General features: G+C 31.4%; 3 protein-coding genes across 9 annotated transcripts; 2 read left to right on the plus strand and 1 right to left on the minus strand.

The window, feature by feature from the left end:
- Positions 1-267: 267 nt before the first annotated feature.
- LOC143348660 (mitogen-activated protein kinase kinase kinase 11) lies at positions 268-15,163 on the plus strand. Of its 5 annotated transcripts, none has more exons than XM_076779218.1 (15): positions 268-1,380; positions 1,478-1,712; positions 2,297-2,514; positions 2,608-2,948; positions 3,037-3,217; positions 3,322-3,470; positions 3,552-3,724; positions 3,865-3,885; positions 4,027-4,273; positions 4,388-4,507; positions 5,059-5,262; positions 6,696-6,725; positions 9,136-9,547; positions 9,667-10,002; positions 10,072-15,163. In XM_076779218.1, the coding sequence occupies exons 1-15, from the start codon at positions 1,190-1,192 to the stop codon at positions 10,796-10,798; spliced, it is 3,585 nt and encodes a 1,194-aa protein (XP_076635333.1). In that variant the 5' UTR covers positions 268-1,189; the 3' UTR covers positions 10,799-15,163. The 5 variants fall into 5 exon arrangements, with proteins under 5 accessions (XP_076635333.1, XP_076635336.1, XP_076635335.1 ...); XM_076779222.1 differs by having other exon boundaries at positions 1,269-1,380; positions 1,465-1,712; XM_076779221.1 differs by lacking the exon at positions 6,696-6,725.
- LOC143348662 (galactose mutarotase) lies at positions 15,158-17,820 on the plus strand. Of its 3 annotated transcripts, none has more exons than XM_076779226.1 (9): positions 15,158-15,550; positions 15,632-15,814; positions 15,892-16,040; positions 16,109-16,336; positions 16,401-16,565; positions 16,631-16,731; positions 16,806-16,911; positions 17,019-17,225; positions 17,720-17,820. In XM_076779226.1, exons 1-9 carry the CDS (start codon positions 15,481-15,483, stop codon positions 17,729-17,731), a joined length of 1,221 nt encoding a protein of 406 aa, XP_076635341.1. In that variant the 5' UTR covers positions 15,158-15,480; the 3' UTR covers positions 17,732-17,820. The 3 variants fall into 3 exon arrangements, with proteins under 3 accessions (XP_076635341.1, XP_076635340.1, XP_076635342.1); XM_076779225.1 differs by lacking the exon at positions 17,720-17,820 and adding an exon at positions 17,352-17,490 and having other exon boundaries at positions 15,161-15,550; XM_076779227.1 differs by lacking the exon at positions 17,720-17,820 and adding an exon at positions 17,352-17,490 and having other exon boundaries at positions 15,164-15,439; positions 15,524-15,814.
- On the minus strand, positions 17,559-20,919 carry LOC143348661 (ATP-dependent DNA helicase DDX11). Its single transcript, XM_076779224.1, has 7 exons — positions 20,107-20,919; positions 19,517-19,993; positions 18,889-19,439; positions 18,582-18,805; positions 18,315-18,494; positions 18,029-18,244; positions 17,559-17,939 (listed from the first exon to the last, which is right to left on the minus strand). Exons 1-7 carry the CDS (start codon positions 20,784-20,786, stop codon positions 17,694-17,696), a joined length of 2,574 nt encoding a protein of 857 aa, XP_076635339.1. The 5' UTR covers positions 20,787-20,919; the 3' UTR covers positions 17,559-17,693.
- Positions 20,920-20,953: the final 34 nt, after the last annotated feature.

The raw sequence follows: 20,953 nt of genomic DNA on the forward strand, positions 1-20,953 counted from the left end.
CCATAGCCATCTTCACTACTCAGATGATTTTGGACACGAACCATACGATTTTATATAAGGCTAGTGCATACATACGCTTACAATTTCCTTCAGAATTACTGCACATAAACGGTTCGTTGATATTGAATACAATTATAAAAAAAAAAAAAAAAAAAAAAAAAAACAAACAAACAAATAATATAATCGCTAAAGAACCTTTTCCATTGTTAAAAGATTTAAATGTTCAATGAGATATATGTATTATTTTTAAGAAAGTTCAAGTAAAAATATGGTTTTTCTTATGCAATTTCATTATTGCTTTATTGTGGATAAACCTTGCGAGACTCGGACAACACGAGCGGCCTTTCAAATGTCCTCCCTATGAATTGCAGTCCAATATATCATCACGTCAACGGTGGGGCCGTCAAACGAAACATGGCGTCCGTTAGGTTATTGCTATGAGTGCTGCTCCGTTTTCTATCATTAAATGTGGAATCATCGTGCGGTTTGCGGGCTGACGCGAAGCGTCGTGTCCTCCGGGAGGCGAACACGTCGCTTTCAACCCTGCACGACCCGCGTACATTGCTTCTAGTCCCGATTTAATGAGGAGAATCAGCCTCGTCAACAGTGGCTTGTGGGTATACACACCCCGACGCGAGACTCCAAAGTGGTTTTACGGCATATCGAGCTTTTTTCTACTCTTTTAAAATTTGACCCTGTAGTGATCTTGATAGGATTACGATCCTCGACGAAAGATCACGAAATCCTCACGCTTTGCTGCCGGACTCGCGAATCAAAATGCCGGTCACTGTTGAAGTGTTTTTATGCATGGGGTGTTAGTGGTGGTGATCACCTCCTGTCACCCCACATTTTTTACGCGAAACGTGTGCGTACATTTAAATTATCGTTGAAATGTCAAGTAATTATTTTACGTTCGCGTACCAATAATGGTTTTGACAGACACGTGTAAAGATAATGTGAAATGTGCAAGGATTTGTGGACAGTGTTAAAAAATAATAGCAGGTGGATATAGAGCTTCCGTTGATTCTTGTACACGTATTTTTATCATCTTTCAAGAGGAACTAACAACACAGCTAAAGCATTCTATGTTATTACTTGCAATTTTACCAACACAATATTGCACAAAAGCTACAAGACAAAGAAGGTGTAATTTCCAGAAAGGTGAAGAATACAGAGAGTGTCAGGCCTTATGCCGCCAGCCGGGCTATCGGCAAGAGGCTTGTCTACCTTGATGGACCACGGACAACCGGATGCTCGTCATCGGAGCGAGCGGTTTCTACTTCATCCAGAGAATGGCTCCTCTAATTCTCATAGTCCTAACACAGCCAACTCATCTCCACGGTATCAACATAATAATAGAACAAATAATCATTCCACGAGGTACAGATAATTATCTATCTATATATTCATAAACATATCAAATTTCATGAGACTTTAACATTAAAAACGTTTACCTTATTTAAGCTTTGCATTTTAGTTACGGATATTCGTATGGACGTACATCTAGCAACAATATGTCTGATAGCAGTGTTTCTGATACACATAGTGGTGGTACAGCAAGAACTGTTTCTCAACAGACTAGCCCTTCTCATGGTACACATTCCTCTTCTCAATCACGGCAGGACAATAGTTCTGCAATTTTTACAGCATTATTTGATTATGTTGCCCAAGGCGAGGATGAGCTGTCCTTGCAAAGAGGCGAAACAGTTGAGGTAAACTATCTGCCATCTATGAATTTAAATTCTTGTAAAATGTTGAATATCTAAACGACTAAATATCTATTATTGGAACACAAAATAAAATAGACATATATATATAGTGTTACAAGTTGTGCATCAACATTGTCCACACTTTGAAACATGTATTTGTTATACATAAACAATTTTACTAATTTCTTCGATAGATAGATTATACCTATGATTCAAGTATCCTGATTTAATGTTTTATAAGTATTAGATGTAAATATATAGTTCAAATTACATGTTTTGTATATAGCATGAGTAATAGAAGAAAAAAGTAGTGTTGGAATTGAGAAAATGGTTAAGATATTATTAAATACTTAAAACTCAGCTATATTAAAAAATTATTAATTTGTATTTTCCATTATATTTGCCATGTATTCTTTAAAGCAATAATCATGCATCTTACAAATTATTTTATTTCTTGTTGGTTTATTACATAATTACAATTTTAGTTTTCCTAGACCAATGAATTCGTCTTCCTATAATCATAGTTCAGATAATCAATGTTTATATCAGGGTATTAAAGTATATTTGTGTCATGTTTCTTGTATTAGGTCCTGTCAAAGGATTCAAAAATCTCAGGTGACGAAGGATGGTGGACTGGAAAAATCCATGGAAAAGTTGGTATTTTCCCGGCCAATTTTGTTGCAGAAGCAGATAGTATTGATAGGGTCTCATCGGTGATCGATAAAGTTCAACCTGTTGAAATTGATTTTGAAGAGTTGCAATTAGAAGAAGTGATAGGGGTTGGTGGGTTTGGGAAAGTTTACAGGTAATGTTGTTTCATGTCTCTAACATATCACGGTTAAATATGTTAATGGCTTCTTGCAATAATAACATCCATAATTTTTACTAATTATTTTAGAGGATTCTGGCAGAAACACGAAGTAGCTGTTAAAGCAGCCCGTCAGGATCCAGATGAAGATCCAAGTGTTACGTTAGAAAATGTTCAACAAGAAGCAAAGTTATTTTGGTTACTGAAACATGAGAACATTGTGCAGTTAGAAGGTGTTTGTTTAAAAATGCCAAATATGTGTCTCGTAATGGAATATGCGCGAGGAGGTAGTTTGAATAGGGTTCTTAGTGGTAGAAAAATCAGGCCTGACGTACTTGTTGATTGGGCAATTCAGATTGCTCGTGGCATGGACTACCTTCATAATAAAGCTCCTATAAGTCTTATTCACAGGGACTTAAAAAGCTCTAACGGTAAGACATTTACAGAAAACATCATGTGTATCTTTAAATGAATAAATAATATTATTATTATTTTCAATATTATTTTCATCGATAATAGTGCTATTAAGCGAGCCTATAGAAAATGATGATCTACAATATAAAACATTGAAGATAACTGATTTTGGATTAGCAAGGGAAGTTTATAAGACAACTCGCATGTCAGCAGCAGGCACGTATGCTTGGATGGCACCAGAGGTTATTAAAAAGAGTACTTTCAGTAAAGCCAGTGATGTTTGGAGGTCAGTTTTAGGTGCCTCCTGTATCACTTTAATTATAATGAACCTTGTTTTAATTAGTCTAATTATTTTTATCTTTTATTACTATGTTTTTGATACATTTGCAGCTATGGCGTTCTTTTGTGGGAACTTCTAACTGGTGAAACTCCTTATAAAGGAATAGATGCTTTGGCAGTAGCATATGGTGTTGCAGTAAATAAACTTACATTGCCTATTCCAACGACTTGTCCTCAGCCTTGGAGGTTTTTAATGGAAGGTACATTAGTATTGATACTAAAAACATGAAAATTATCGAGCTTGAACCTCAAAGTAAAATAAAAAATATCTAATTGTTTAGCTTGCTGGGCATCGGATAGTCATTCAAGACCAGGGTTTGTCGAAATCCTGGTAGCACTGGATGAAGTACGTAGTGCATTTGCAGCAACGCCACACGAGTCATTTCACACAATGCAAGAAGACTGGAGACTTGAAATTGAACAAGTTCTTCATGGATTGCGCATGAAGGAAAAGGTATAAATTTTTTATTTTTCTATCATATGAATGCAAACTTGTCTAAAGGTCTAACTTCTTCGATCATTGTAAGTTGTAAGCATATAATTTCTATCAACATGAATAACATTTATAATCGTTCTTTCAAATGCTATACAAAGGCATGCCGTTCCTTAGAAGAGGTAAGGTAATGTTCAATCATTACTGAAATTAATAACTGTTTTCGTTTTTGACAGCAAATATATTTATTCTTTTAAATAATAAATATCAGGGTTATCAAATGTTTCTTAAATTTAATCTTGTTATATTTTTTTGCCGATTAGGAATTGCGCTGTAGAGAGGAAGAATTAACAAAAGCACAAGTACAACAACGACAACACGAAGAAAACTTGAGGCAACGAGAACAAGAATTAGCAGCCCGAGAAATAGACTTATTAGAACGTGAACTCACTGTAATGATAATTCAGCAACAAAATACTCCTACACCAAACAAAAGGCGCGGAAAGTTCAAGAAATCAAGATTAAAACTGAATAAAAAAGAACCTGGAAGTAACATTAGTGCTCCTTCTGGTTAGTGTATTGTAATATAATTTTATTTAGCAGTATTGCGACAAAATTGAAACTACTAGAACATGATATTAAATGGTTGCTAGAATAATAATGACCCCACACTTTTATTTATAGATTTTCGTCATACAATAACTGTTCAACACACGGCATTAGATCGGGGGAAAGTACGAAATCCATCGAGACCTAACAGTCCACCAGGCTCGCCTAGTATTCCAAGACTTCGTGCAATTGCATGTGAGTGACTTGTTTCTATAGTTTTTAGTAGCTCACGTTTCTGATTACGTGTTGTACGATATGAATGATTTTGCCCTGAGATATTTTTCAGTATTTGTTAGGAATCTGAATCACATTGATTGTGCTTTGTAGTCACGTTGTATTAATTTAATATTTGATCTTTATTAGCATGGTGTGAATAATTGAATACACTTTTATATATTTTTTAAAGATTACATGTAAAGTTTATGTTGTGTTTTTCTTTTTTTTTTTTTTTTTTTTTCTATCTTCCCTCCCTCCTTTTTAAATAAAATTATAGGAAGTGTTTTCGATTTCATTTTGTACTATAAAATTTTGTAATTGCATAAGTAGCATCATTCGATATAGAGTATATATTTCACAAATTTTGTTAATTGTCTGATGATTTATATGTACAAATTTGAATGAAAAAGTAACAGTTATCTTACGGAACATCTTTATCTTTTTGAAACGCGCAAAAAGTTTAAAAGAGCCTAGTAGCGAGAACTAGAATTGTAGTGAGTAGCGTTTTGTTTTTTGTCTTCCTCCTTTAGTACCAGCAGATGGAGTAAAGGGTAAGACTTGGGGACCATCGACACTTCACCAACGTGAACGTGGGGCTATTATCACACAGCCACCAAATCCTGCATCTCCAGGTGGCAAGCGGTGGTCTCGCTCTGCTCCAGATCTTGAAAAGACACCCCTGCGTACCGCCCTGTTGGCAAGTGTACACCGCTCCCCGCTTCTTCAAGAAATAGGTAACCCCACCTCCAGAAAGTTGTACTCCTCAGCAAATAATTTGATAGACAATCAGCCAGGATATAGTTATAACAACATTCCAGAAAATTCTAACAACATTGTGAAAAGTACGAGCTGTCCACCTTGCAATATAGACGAAGATTCAGTTATTGTGGACAACGATATTTATGAATCTGTGGTTTTGCATAACAAATCGGCGAACAATTTTAAAACTCAATTTTCGGACGAGCATTTGGTAGTCACGGACAGTTACTCAAAGCCTACCAGTAAAAACACTTTAAAGACCTCGCCCCCCAAGTGTCAGAAACACGTAGCCGGTGAATGGGAGCACTCACATTCTTCGAATGTTGTACAGAGCGTAGCGTTTAGTTTGGTCGGTACTGCGAAACGTGTCAAGAAGAAGAAACGTGAAAGAAGTAAATCGAAAGAATCGAAACGCAGAGATAGTTCGGAATCACGATTAGCTGCTTTCGCTGATTTCTTTCGTTCCCCTTCCGGTTCAAGGAAAAGCTCCTTGAATTCTCCATGTAGCTCAGAGCGAAAAAATTCTGTTACAATTAAAATCAACAATACAGATGGTTTAGAGTCGAGCCCCGAAAATTCAATAAGCAAAAAGTCTCAACATAAATCAAGAATGTCTAAAAGTCCATTAAGAGTTTTTAATAAAATGAAGGCTTGGGGAAGTCGAGATGCACTCGACGATAAAATCGCCACTGTTAAAGTAGAATATAGCGCTTTAGATAACGCAGTACATATACCACCATTTAGTAGGCGTGATTCCGATCAAAATAGCGCAGTGCCCAAGTTTTTGACTGCAAATTCACGAGAAGGTATAGATTTTGAGAGTCTCGAGTCAGAGCTTTGTAATTTTGATTCGGAACATTCAAACGATAGTTCTATTTCCAAAAATTCCTTAGGCTTGTTTCACGAGAATAAATCTAAGAGGTCGCCTACATCTTTTGATTGTGTCAACAACGTATCGGATGCATGTTTGAAGCAACGCACTCCACAATTAGATCAGAGTTTCGATATGAATTCCTTGTTAAGTCAAAGATCAAAAAGTAACGAATATTTGCGTAGTTGCGAGGAGGATCATATTGATAGCATCAATTTGATCATGCATACACCTAGTTATATCCAGGATTGCGAACGACAAAATTCACCGATTAATTACGGACCAAAAAGAAACCTAGTTGAATCGCTTAGGGATGTTCCTTCCCACAGAAGTTCTGAAGACGTTAATACAGTCGTTTATGCATCGTCTAAAACTTCTGCTGCTGAGAAATTTATGAAAAAAAGTGATAAATAACGTTGCATTTCACGAAGATAGAGATGTGCGTAAGAGCATATAAACTCGTAAGCGCATTTCACAAACATGTCTTCTTTCTGTTTTATATGTTTTAGTAACAATCCTATATTTTCTTTACTGCAGGCCTTTCTGAGGAAAGCATCTATCACACTCGTAAGTCTCTTTACATTGCTGCGCAACTGTTTTACACTTTATAAGAGACCTGATTGTTTCCTTTTCTATATCACAGTTAGTCTCAACAAATGATATTTTTACTTTTTTGCATCATAGTAAAGATCTCAGATGGACAGTGCCTTTTTATGTTTATATTTAAAGGTTTTCTTTTTATGGTTTTGCTAAACTCTATTTAAGTAGATTGTGCTTAAAGTTATTTTTGTAGGAGTGCATGAATACGCCATTCGATTAGATTTTCAACATGTGCTGATTATCTCAGAAAAGTCCAATATATTTGCATATACTTTAGCAATACGTGTACAGTTACAAACGTTTAACAATGAACTACTGTCGTTCTTTTTTACGCCAATAGTGTTGTGTTTAAGATTGTTTTATTCAGTTGAATTATTTGAAATGATACATGTTGTTACTGTGTATCTTCCGATAAGAAACGGTTTTAAATTTTTATCAGGAATTAAATGGTACCCCTGTTTATTAACTAATTTTATTAAGATAAAAATATCTATCAAATTACGGAACATTATATTATTTTAGGGTATTTTAATAAAGGGTAGCTTATACCCTCTAATAATCTAAAAATTATTTATCTTAATTTAAACTGATAAGAACTTCATATTTTGAACTGTAATTTAATAAGTATGTAAAATGTAAATGCGGTCTTTCTGGTGTTGGTTCTTTTCTGATGTTATTTGGAGTACATAACATTCTAACAAAAGCAGAGCTAACAGCCCACTACTATATGAAAAGAAATTATATGCTTCTGCCATTACAACAAAAGAATTTTAGTTTAAAATTGTTTTTCTTATTTAGGAGCGTTTATTAAAAAAAGTGTGTTTTAACAGTTGTAATTTCGAAAGTTAAAAAATCAAAAGTAAAATTATACAGAATATCGTGTTTCAATTGCGGGAATAGAGTTGTATTGTTTTCTTTATTGCCTTACATGCATTTAAGTCAGTTTTAAATTTTGTTAATTATTATTCAACCCAAGTTAACAGCGATTTCATTTTTGTATTACCATAGACTCTTGACATTTTTTTAGATTCTGAAAATTTGCACACATCACGTACAACACATGGAGCGACACGCACACTTGTATTTAGAAATAGAAATTTTTTCAATAAAACCTTTTCAGTTGGACACATTGAATTTTGTTTTTTCGTTTTCTGAGTTTTTACGCTCGGTTTATGGTAATCCAGGCGTAATTAAACAATTTTAAATATATATATATATATATATATAATGTGTATATATTTATTAACAATTATAATTGTATACATTTTATAGTTAAAACTATATATACATTTTAAATATTTTGTATTCATTTTTGTATACTTACTTTGGTTACTATACTAATTATGAAATTAAATAAAAAATAATAGAATATTATTCTTCTATTATATCTGCGTTTTATATATATCCAAATTATTTTAATTATATTTTGCCAATAGCCGAGCGTAAAAGAATCCTTTTGCATGCTTCCAATAGGATCCTAACAGTTAACGCCGATTGGGTTGGTCCTTTTTTTACCCTAAAATTCCAATCTCATTTATGAATGAATACTCCATTAGTAGTTTTATATTCCTATTTTATTCTGAAAGTGCAAACACAGATTTTTCTTCCAAAACGAATATCATCATCTTATAATATCATTTAATATTAACTTTATGTACTCTTATATATTTATTATTATGAATAAAAAGTAATAAACAAACCAAAGTAAAGATGATACAAGAAAGTATTCTAAAATGAGAAAGGGGAAATTGCATAGGGTAAAGAAAACTGTTTAAAATTAGTTACAGTAAGTGCTTATTGTCTTACAAATGTTTTTTTTATTTTTTCCTTTTTTTACACTGCTTTATTCTCAAAATTCCAGTATTTTTCAAGAAACTTCGTTTATTTTTAAGATATGGGCTTTTTTGCTTATATCGTGACCATATTTAAAAAAGTAACGAGTAAGCTTTATAATAAGTACTAGTAGTAAAAGACGGTTGAAACAAGAATGCGGCATGTAATGTTTTAATATGATGCACGTGTCACATTGTGCTTATATACACAATTAATTTTAAGTAATTCAATAACAAGTAAGCATGTTGCAACCATAATACTAAACTTATTTCACATAAATTTAATATAATAGGCTCGTGTAATACTAATTAGATACCTTTAAAGATGGTTTACAAAGGTAAGGAGAAAAAATAAAATCATTGTAAATGGTTTCATTAGATAGGAACTGAAAGAAAGAAATGCTAGTAACGGAGAAACTATTTTAATCGATTTAATATTATGAAAAGGAAAGTAGAAATATTAATCATACAGTATAAGTTTATGCTTTTTATAAATGTGCATCAATATCACCATTATTATTGTAGAAATCTGATTGCTTTTATAGATTATACAGCTTTACCACCTGATCTCTCGACTGACTGGGTAACTTCGGATTATTCTTTGAAACCTGGATTAACTGGACCTTACATCATGCCAATGCCTGTTCCAATGCCCACTCTCTACAATGGAGAAATGAAAAAACCAAAGTTAAGCATAATAGAGCTGGTTTTGTATAATATCGCAGCTATGCTAGCTGGAGTAGCTACTGGATATGATGTACGAATGTCAAACATATCTCCAATTCATCCAAGATTGTATCCACGGCATGGTGAAGGTGAGGATGAATCTCCACGATGGTGGTTTCAAGCAGACACTGGATCAAATCGTAATTCTGGTTATCTTGGGCCTGACTATGAGTTTAGTTCGAGTAGTGGTTATCCTCATAATACGTATCATGGACCAGCCAGACATTATAGGTATAAAATTGAAATATTAAATACGCAATAGTGTTATTCTTCTTCTATACGTGTATACATTTTTTGAGGTTTTGTACATGTTTACATTTAAAGTAAGACAATCATTGTTATTACTGTAGACCATTCTTAAGTAACATGGGCGGCATAGCACCTGGTCTTCCCCCGAGTGTGATGCCTGACAAACCCTTGAGATTCACGGATTCACCTCAACATTATGCAAGCAGCACAGGTTCTAATGCACCAACACCAAGCCCTAGAAGAAAGAGTAGTAGCACTAGTAACGAAGATGTATACACACATGATGCAGGACGGGTTGATCGAATGGAGAGAGTACCGACGATATACATGGGAAATGTTGCCCCTTTTCCAGACTATGGACCCCCGTTATATACGGTTGTTCCGCCAGAATATTATAGACCACCAGAACCAACATATTTTGTACCTACAGATTACCAGTAAGTGTTTTGGTAACATCAAAGGTGGATTTTTGAATATCATATTCATATATATTTTTTTTCCTTCAGTGATAGAATGCTTGAGTGCCCCGAATTTCCACACGCTTATGACAATCCGAGCAGCATAAATAGTCCAGCTCGTCCTGTGTCAAGACTTCCTCCATATACTCATCATCGTACCTCGTCAAACGTTTCAAATGCAAGCACATCGAGTCAAAGTAACATTAATCCAACGTTTCGCTTAGAAGATGAGGACGATTATTCTTTGTATTCGCCTGGACATTATTATCAACGATCTTCAAACGTAATTTCGAATGTAGGAACGTATAGTTCTAGTATGCTTAATCACGAATATAGTTCACAATTATTGACGCGTCAAAACTCACATGATTCAAATTCAAACTCGGGAGAAAGACCAAGCAATTTAGAAGTGGTCAGTCGGTTACGTTCAAGTTTAAAACGATCCAATTATTCTTATAATTCTCCAAATAAAAGTGTAAGCAAAAATAATTCGGGTTCGGGCACGCCAACGAATCCTACTCCACCAGATTCTTTAACATCCGAGGATTCAAGCTACGTTTCGGCTAAAGATAGTCAGATTTCTATAAGTAGGGTTCGATTTTCACCCGTAACTTTCGACCGTGATGGAGTTTCACGTGAGCATAGAGAGACATTACTTGATATTCCTGTACATGGACAAAACCAAGATGTTACCGTACCCTTACAAGCTAATCGACGAATGAACAGAAGTAGGAAACCAAGTATTTCTGAATTAGAGAGAGAATTTTTATCATAGCATTGGCTCATTTAAAATGATAAAAATATAATCTTGAAAGTAACACTTAATTAGAATCGTACGAATTAAAGAGTATCTGATGCGGCAAAAATTTATCAAATCATTATGACTAGAGAATTCTGCGATGCGCGCGCGTTCTCAAAACACTGCCTCCTGCAGAACATTTTTTCATGTATTAATGCAGGTCATCGAATACAGTAAGAATTTAACATTCCGCATTTGGAATATTGAGACATCCTTGTAAAAGACTCTTATATTCAATCAGACTGTCTTTAATTTGATAAAGAACTGGTATGTCTCATGTATGTTTTGTAGAAATAGTACGAATGTCAGGATTGTAATTCTTACATTGCGCATTCAACATTATCTAATGATATTTGAATTGTATGTATTAGAAATATTTTATTCATACATTCCGCACATCCTGCATCTACTGCTGGCATTGAGCATGTAAATATTGTGTATTTCTATTATTCACATGAGCACTTCAACCATTTGAAAGAGAATGAATGCCTTAATTTAACTGTTTTGGAAGCGAGCATATATAAAACAGTATTATGTTCTATTATACTCGTTTTGTTATATTATACAGATTCGTTGAAGATGATATTAACTCCTTTTTCTGAATATTGGGAAATTGTATCCGCTTGTTTGTATCCAATGCCACATTAGAGAAATGAGATTTTATTGTTCCTTTAATCATACAAATGTCGGATCACATTCATTGAAAATATTCAATTTAACATTAATTTACATTCCACCAAAATTTTTTAACTTACAACAATAATTGAATGTTAAAATTAACGATTGCATAATATGATAAAAATAATTGTATAGTCAGGAAAACATTGATCAGTATACAAAATCAATTATAATTTTTCTTAACTTACTTTTTGACAATATATTTATGTATACCTGTAGGCAAATTTCATATTGCGAACAACAGATAACAGTAACTTTTTCTAAAATCACAGTGTTTTCCTGTATATGCAATTTTTTTGCATAAACATATAAAACACTAGTAATGCATAAAAATAATAATATGTATGAATTTGTTTTATTTTTAATTATACTACGTCAAGTTTGACATATTATTTTATTTTGTGTTAATCTTTATATGGATACCATGGCACTAGATATATGTGTGAACATTTTGTACAGTAGGAATTTTAATGAATTTGTGAGCTACCAGCGTGATAGATTTAATTTAGTACGTCGTGTGCAGTTAAAACGACACTTGTTTTATGTATAAAAACAGTATGCAATCAAGTGATTGACGTACCTGTAGAAAAGTGTTTGATATACCTTAGTATATCTATGAAAAGTATGTAGCCATTTAAGGTGTGATATACTTACAAAACTGTTTTAGAACAAAAACACTCCATATACATAATCGATATTGTACATATAAGTATACATTGGATAATTATTATTTGTTTAACAATGTAACAATGGTCGATACATTCCTCTATATAGGTACACTATGTAAAATCTATATGCACGAGTGTCCTAAAACTTCTTTTATTCTTAAATTGTTGATATATGACCAAAATATAGGGTATTAAAAAAACGTATTTCTTTCCCTTTTTTCCAACCAATTAAGTAAAAAGAAGGAAAGAAATACACTCATGAAGCCCCATATTCTGATCCGTATTCTATTTCTTATTAATTATTAAAAGTAAATTAACTAAACTTGATTTTTTAAGCATGCATGTGTTTAATTTATTGGTTCGAGAATGTAAAATAACGACTAACTAATTTAGATTAAACTTACAAGCCAATCAAAACTTATTTACATGTTGCGTATGTTCTACGCCGTGTTTCAAGGAATCAAAATAATTCTTTTATTTCTCCGACCTCGTATAGAATGTTATATATAAAAAAGCGACACAGATTTTTGTCTCAAAAACTAAATATATGTTTTTACAATGATTTCCTGAACGATAATCAGTATTGTAGGATATGTCGCAATGTAAATAAAATACAGTAGAATTAAAGGAATAAGGAGGGACAAACTTTGAAGAAGTATTTTTTTGGTGAATTTTAATACCTAATAGAGATCTGTAACATGTTACTTTCTTGCCTAAGTAATTAGAATTTTGTACCGCTATTACATTCCAGTTTGTTTATCAGAAAATTTATTGAATATTTCACCAATAAAATTCTTCTCAAAGTGGAATTAACTGAGCATTGAAAATGCATTTAAGTGTTTCTTGAGCTAGAAAAGTGAACCCATTAAATTGACATTTACAAGAATTTATTACGTAACTTATGATGTAAAATATTTCATCTGGCTCATATTCATACTTGTTCAAACTTCAATTTTTAAAATCTTACTTGTATTTGAGAGTAATTAATGAGTGACTGAAATATTTATGATGTTATTAGAGACCTATAGAATAATATTTCATGGGTATGCCTTTCTATGCTGTACAAAGATATTCTACGGTGCTAGTATCATGTACTTAATATGTTAAGAGACACAAAAAAATTAAACATGCTTCCAAGGTAATTGAAAAATATTTAATGAAGTCTTAGTATGCTAATATCAATAATTGTTGATAGTAACAATAATTTACTTATACAAAATATAATATTAGGCAGCTATCAACTATCAATTGTGTAATGGCGTGCGATCGCCAACAGTGCTAGTCTAAGCTATATTTATTTTTTATATATTATAAATTCTTTAGCTTAAAGTAAGAAAAAAAACCCAGTTTTGTATTTCATTAAAAAACATTTATAGATGATACGTTTCATCGATTAGACAAAATTTATGAAGGAGCAGTGTTCAGAATAACTGTGTGAAACGTGAATTTTCATATATACTATTAGAATCATTCTCAAATTCACATATTAATATACTTGATTTATACATATATGTAAATTAATAATGTTTTTGAGAATTAGGAAATAGTGTTTCCTTTTTCACCAAGAAGTTGAATAAGACCAAATGTTGTTGTTCTGAATGCGTTTCTTTTAATATAAACTAAAATTGTAAATATTTCCTTATTAAAGTTATACTAAAACTGCATGCTGCTTACAAATTAGTAATTTGTACAATAACACTTGTGACCAAGAAGATAATTATGAAACGAATGTGCTTTTACTGTACACAAAATATTTACTGTGCTATCTCCTCCATTCTTTACATATTAATTTGTTGTAAAATATATCAAGTAATTCTACTTAGTAACATTTCAAAGTATCGATATCGAGGAGTTACCACAATTCTGTAATTGATCGGTACTCGTGTGTGAAATTAATTTTTTGTCAGTATTTTTTGTAATATACGAGCTTAGAAGACGTAGAATGTACTGCAACCCGTAAATCCGTAATCACTGGCAATTTATTTAAATTTGAAATTACTCTGTAGCTATAAGATTATTACTAATAAGCTAAGTGCAATGTGTTCCACGTGTATTTAAGTAACAAATGACTGCTTTGGTGTGCGCCTTAAAAATAATGAAATGCAGAACCCAAAGCTTGTGAAAAAACCTTTTGTGTAATATAACATTGTACGAAGATGTAGGAATTTCAGAGAATTTTCCGTGGCGAACATAGTTTGCCAAACAAGATATTGGGCACTGCATGACCATCAATATCTACAGAGACATAGAAAACAGGTTGATATGAGAAAAAGGGCAACAAATATTAAATTTATGATACGCAAAATTAAAAAAATGAATTCATTAAAGAAATGTAATAACGAATATCGTCTTCGATTTTTTACTCAACAGATTTAAATGTAACGGAGTATACAGAAAAATTGAATGGAAAACGTGTCTGATTTGCACTAAAAATTCATGTATTTTTCCAAGCATTGTACATTATTCTATAAATATTAATTATATAAATTATAAATAGTAACCGGAGTATATATTATATTAATTATTACAATTATTGCAATGTTTAAGCATCGCAGACTGTAGGTGATGCTTTATTATCATTAATAAATCATTTCAAATAACAACAGAAATATAATTACATTTTTTTTTATCATAAATTTTCTTCATATAAAATGTTTCTGATGAGTTTTATCCAAACGGAAGAAATGGGAATGTTAGAAGTTTAATACTAACTAAATTATTTAGTTTAAATCAGTGTGACCAGATTTGGCATAATTGACTATTGAATTGAATGCATCGACGACGACACCAGTAACGTAACGACGGTAACGACGAATTTCCTTAGCGTTTAACGGAGTGGTGGGAAAGTCGACATAACCTACCGCACGAGTCACATGTTACGTGTGGTCAGCGCTTCACGCAACTTCGGAAAATCGATAAAGAAAGGCGAACGCGAGACTTTCCTAAGGAAATTCGTCCTTACTAGTGTCGCCGTCGATTCACTCAATTATGTCAAATCTGGTTACACTGGTTATAGGTTACAACAGAATCGCGCGGTACAATAAGTAATGGCGCTTTGGCGCTAAATACAAAACAAAATTGTGTTTCATAAGATTTCCCAACAGTTTCGTATTTTTACATATATTAACTTTATGTATTTAAAACCCAAATGACTTTCTATTGTTTAAACAAATAAATACTTAGAATACGAGTGGTATTTTTAATTTCTTTATGTTAGAAAAGTGAAATTTATTGTACTAATTTTAATACCATAAGCATCCTAACTCGTTAAGTATTGTATAAATTGCATTAAATATAATTGTATCATTAAATATGGATTTTCGTGGTTGTAATTGCAAAAATATAACAATTACAGAAGGAATATTTGGAGAAATCTGGGTCGGTAGGTTGTTTTAGTTATTGTTTCTTGTGACAAAATAAAAAATAATATACCTATTAGTTAATAATGAATTATAATAATCAGAAAACGACGGAGATCAAATTTTTACTGATTCTATTCCAAAAATAATAAAATCATATACAATGGCAAATACTAATCAAATGGAAGTTACTGTTATTACTTGGGGTGCTACAATTATATCTTTAAAATGTCCAGATAAATATGGACATTCTGCTGATGTTGTTCTTGGATTTGACGATTTGAAAGGTATAATTTCAGCTTCTACCCTTAAAATAACTAAGTTCTATGAATATTTATTGTTAAAATATAACTGAATTTTATAGGATACATGAACCCTATGACAAATCCATTTATTGGATGTATATTAGGCAGATGTGCAAATCGTATTAAAAATGGTCATATTACTATCAAAGGCAGAGATTATGAATTAACAAAAAATGATTTTAATGGAAAACATCATTTGCACGGAGGAGTAAATTCATTATGTTACGTTAGGCTATGTATTTTGTAAACACCATTTTTTTTACACAATTTTATTAGGTAAATGGTTTTGGCCGCAAAGTATGGGATTCATACATTGCCGGATGTTCAGTTGTCATGAGTTATTTAAGTCAAGATGGTGAGGAAGGGTACCCAGGTGCAGTATTAACTACAATAAGATTCAAATTAACTGCAGACAATAAGTTAGAAATGTGTATGCGAGCAACGACTTCCGAACCAACAATAGTGAACTTATCGCATGGTTCTGTGTTTAATTTAGCTGGACATGTGAGTAGCAGTATGTTTCACATGTATTTAATTATATGACTTGATAAAATAAACAATCTGATAGGATGCTGGAGAAGTAGAGTTAAAAAAACATAAAATATTATTAAACTGTGATCGATGGACATTTGCGGACTACACAGATCCAGTTCCAACAGGTGCAATACGTGGTGTAGGTGGAACAGTCATGGACTTTCGAATACCCAGGGTTTTAGGAGAATATATGGAAAAGGTATAAAGTTGTTGAATATCGTTACATTTTCAAAGTATCGAATACAATTATTTTTTTAATATTAGGTACCATTCGGAGAAGGCTATGATCACAATTTTTGCATTACAAAAAATGGACAATCTGGAAGTTCATTTGTTGCAAAAGCTTGGCATGTAAAAAGTGGACGGTACTCATAAATAAATTTACATGTTCAAAGTTTTTATCAAATAATGTTAATGTTTAAAATACATTGGTATTTAGCATCCTAGAAATCTACTCTGATCAGCGTGGAGTACAATTTTATACCGGAGGTCGTCTACCACCTCAGATTATTCCAAAATTTTCGACTAATAATGATTTATTACAAGTAAATACACGTTGAATTCATATACTTTAATTATCAATAGTACTTATTATTTATTTGAATATTAACATTTTTTTAAACTTATGAATTTATTATTAATTTTATTTTAGACAGATAATAATGTAGAAGAAAACAATGAAAGTTACAGTAGTGATGCTGAACATAGCGGAGAAGAAATGCACATTGAAAAACCATGGGAAAGAATAATATCTGAACCTAAAAGATTGGAGTTTCTCTTGGGGAAACAAGGAGCACGTTATAAAAAGTATTGTGGTTTTAGTATTCAGCCACAAAATTACCCAAATGCAATACATTACGTAAGTCCCTTGTTTAAAGTATATAACAATAGAATTAACGTGTGTATAAGTACATAATAAAAGAATTAACTCAAGTTTTTAGAATAAAAATCCTAAAGAATAATATATAAAATGAATTTCTTCCAGTCACATTTTCCGTGTTCCATATTATACCCCGGACAAATTTATTGTCATGATCTAACATACAAGTTTGGAATACAACTTGCAAATTATATGTAGTATGATTAGAACTTTGTACTTATAATTTACGAATTTTAATATTATGTGTTATTGTTATGTAATCTGGTACGATAGTATTATGTAAGTACACTAAAAATATTTGAATTACTATTAAGTTATTATAAAAAAGACATTTTTTATTTTAATTATTTATTACAAAATAGTAACTTTTCTTAGCAAAAATAATAATATAAATATATAATAGCAATAAAAAAATTTTTTGATTGTTTGTATCAATTAACTGTTTTTCTATCGTGTTAATTTCTTTTTTTTAGCAAAAAACTTAGCTACACTGCCAATCATATTACCAAAAGTGTTATGAATTATTACCGTACGTTGAATCCAATGTGGGAGTGCTTTTGTTTTTTGACAATAGCGTTTATCAAACAATATTACTGACGAGTAATCATTAATATGTCGCACAGCCCGTCCAATGCATTGATTTACTGCTTTCATACATGAATTTTCATAAAAGTTTTGTCCGGCATCAGGTTTCTAATGAATGGAAGGAATTATGAAATTTAAATTATATTATTGTTATGCAATATACATTGTTACAACAAAAAAGAAAAATAAATACGTACAACATTTTTATTTAAATATTTAATTTTCTCTTGTAGTTCTAATGATTTAATATTTGGGTAAGGCATTCCTACAACTATAATACATCTACCCAAATTGTCAGAAAAATTTAATCCTTCGCTTAATTTACCACCTACTACACTAAATAGTAGAGATCCGTTTTGAGGACTTTGTGGTTTATTTATACAAAGTGCATATTGTTCCAAAATTTCCTTTACCTACAATATGTATGATTTATATGAAAATTTCATAAAATAATTCTAATAATAATGTAAATAAAAATAGTACCTGAGAAGTTAATTTGGGTTCACGAAAAACACATTTTTTTGAAGAAATTTTTGTTAATATTCCAGACTTATCTAAATGTTTGTATACTAATTCTTCAAAATTATAAGAGGGTAAAAATACTACAATTCCAGCTGGTACAATGTTACATATATTTAACAATGCTCTTCCTAGTTCATCTATCTGAAATGTTTAAAATTTTATAGACATACCTTATTGATTAATTGCTAAAATCACTTTAATTATGGTATTTATCGGTGAAATATATACCAATTTCGTATTTTGTCGATTTTGAAAATTAAATTCAAATTCAATACCAGTTGGACCATGAGTTATAATATTACATATTATATTTTCTTGAGGAATCACATGATCGCATGAAAATGTAACAATCCTATCAGGTGCAGCGCCTGCTGCTATAAATAATTGTTCTGTAAATTCGTTCATTGGTGCCATTGTTCCACCAGCTAGTATTACAGCTCTTGCATCTTGTACTACCAATAATTAGATTATATCAGATTTATATAAAATAATATGAATTGTAAGACATCATATATTTTTAAATTTATGGCCGTACCGATATCATGAAAATGAGCTGCTGGATTCAACAATAGAAATTTTATAAAACTTTGCCCAACAGTTGAACCAGGAACGACTAATATGCGTCCATCGCTACACCTATTTTGTAAACATTCTAAAAAGCTCACAACCGATATCAATGGATTATTTGATTGTTCTTCATTTGGTACTTTGTCTGTAAGTGGCCGAGATACATCTGATACTAAACCTTTGTTTTTAATGGAATTTAAAAATTGTGTCACACCAGAGATTTTTTTATCATTTTTATGAAGTGTTACATTATTTCCATATTGTTCCACAAAAGCTTGCAGTTTGTGGCTCAACCGAGAATTTTTAATAAATTTCAACAAGTCGAATATGTTTATCGTGTCAATTTCTGTCATTACTTCAAATTCTTCTATTTTATATAATTTTGAAGATACTTTTGTGTCGATATTATCATTAGAATTTGACTTTGTAGTAGCTCCAAAAATTGTGAAAAGTTTTTTTAAACAAAAACTTAACTGACTTAAGCTCAAGACACTTTTAGCAGAAAAATTAATTTGAAATCTAAAATATAATGGAGTATATAATAACAATAAGAGTACAATAACAATAAGATTGTCGAAACAAACAATGTGTAATACCTTTTTTGATATTGTAAAAGTTGGTTGTAACAGTGCAATAGATGTCTACCTGTAATCGTAACACTATGCATTCTTTCAATGGCTTCCAATAAATTATGAGCTTCATCAATTATTAATATATTCTTTTTTAAAACAATTCCTGAACTTATTCTTGTGTTTTTATGCAATATAGTATTGTAAGGTACTAATATTAGCTGACCATACGGAATAGCATTTCTTGATGCATAATATGCACAAGTTTCAAGATTTTCTCCTTTCTGTGCAATTTCTTCCACGTCCTGAACGTGTGCTAGAGTTTCCCCTATTAGCCAATCTTGATTACCTGGCATAAATGGACAATTAGTTGTCACTTTTTTTTTTTTAACATCTTTTTCATGCTTAACAGTTGTTTTCTTCTTTTGTAATTGTAAACAATGTTCATTAATTAAATTCAAGTGTTTTAATCTTCTTATGTTTTTATTAATACAATAATTTTGCCTAAAATTATTTATAAACATAAATATAACAATTAACGTTAATAAAAAATGATTTCTAGAATTTCTTCAATTTAAATTTTATATAATAATGTAAAGAATACTCTTAAAAATTACCTAGATGCCAATGTTACGACCGACACATTTTTTAAATAAGGACTTTTTTTTAGTTCCCCTATAAACTGTGACAATTGGGAATGAGTTCTAGAACAAAAAAAGATTTTAGTGTTTTCATAAATAATTTCTTCCTCGTTTTCATTTTCAGAACCATCTGAATACTGTACGATATCTTCTAAATGTAGTTCTGCCTCGATATTTGGAATTGAATTGTCGAATGACAAATTATTTTCTGATACTTTACGTTTTATATAATCTGTTTTGATTTTATGGTACGATTTTTTTTTATTATTTATATTTTTAGCTGTTTCTACCAATAAATTTTTGTTACGCTCGTACTGAAGAATGCCGTTTAACTTTGTTTTAAGTGTTTGTCTTTTACTGTTCAATTCTATCTGTTTGGTCTGAACAGATAACCAATTATCAGAGGAATTAACACATTCTTCTATTTTCTCATCAAGTTCCGAAATTGCAGTTGTTAACTGACTCTTCTGCAACTCTTCATAATCAATTAGCCATTTTAATGCACCACAAATAATTGACATAGATTTACCAGTGCCTGTTGGACTTTCAAAGATTCCCAAATTACCATTCTCTAGACATATATAGAGTTTTTCCATAAATTGATTTTGTATAGGATATGGTGGGAAAGGGAAAAGAAATTCTTGAGTAGTTTGCATATTGTTTAGTAATCATTCAAAAATAAATATAATAAACTCTTTGTTAAACTTTCACAAAAGATCAATAACAAACTACAGTGTGTGTTCTTCGAATCTACCAAAAATGTATGTAGTCTAAAAAAAACTTCAAATATTTAAAAAATTACTTAATACAACGTTAGTTTAAA

Source organism: Colletes latitarsis, chromosome 11 (genome assembly GCF_051014445.1).
Source record: "Colletes latitarsis isolate SP2378_abdomen chromosome 11, iyColLati1, whole genome shotgun sequence".
Classification (NCBI taxonomy): Eukaryota; Metazoa; Arthropoda; class Insecta; order Hymenoptera; family Colletidae; genus Colletes; species Colletes latitarsis.

Coding starts and splice junctions, on each gene's coding strand:
- LOC143348662 (XM_076779225.1), top strand. CDS start 15,481: ATGGATTTTCGTGGTTGTAATTGCAAAAATATAACAATTACAGAAGGA. Junction 15,815..15,891: donor TGGATTTGACGATTTGAAAG/GTATAATTTCAG, acceptor TGAATTTTATAG/GATACATGAACCCTATGACA. Junction 16,732..16,805: donor TGGCATGTAAAAAGTGGACG/GTACTCATAAAT, acceptor ATTGGTATTTAG/CATCCTAGAAATCTACTCTG.
- LOC143348660 (XM_076779218.1), top strand. CDS start 1,190: ATGCCGCCAGCCGGGCTATCGGCAAGAGGCTTGTCTACCTTGATGGAC. Junction 2,515..2,607: donor GGGTTTGGGAAAGTTTACAG/GTAATGTTGTTT, acceptor TAATTATTTTAG/AGGATTCTGGCAGAAACACG. Junction 3,725..3,864: donor GATTGCGCATGAAGGAAAAG/GTATAAATTTTT, acceptor TGCTATACAAAG/GCATGCCGTTCCTTAGAAGA.
- LOC143348661 (XM_076779224.1), bottom strand. CDS start 20,786: ATGCAAACTACTCAAGAATTTCTTTTCCCTTTCCCACCATATCCTATA. Junction 19,994..20,106: donor GTCGTAACATTGGCATCTAG/GTAATTTTTAAG, acceptor AAATAATTTTAG/GCAAAATTATTGTATTAATA. Junction 19,440..19,516: donor CTTTTACAATATCAAAAAAG/GTATTACACATT, acceptor ATTATATTTTAG/ATTTCAAATTAATTTTTCTG.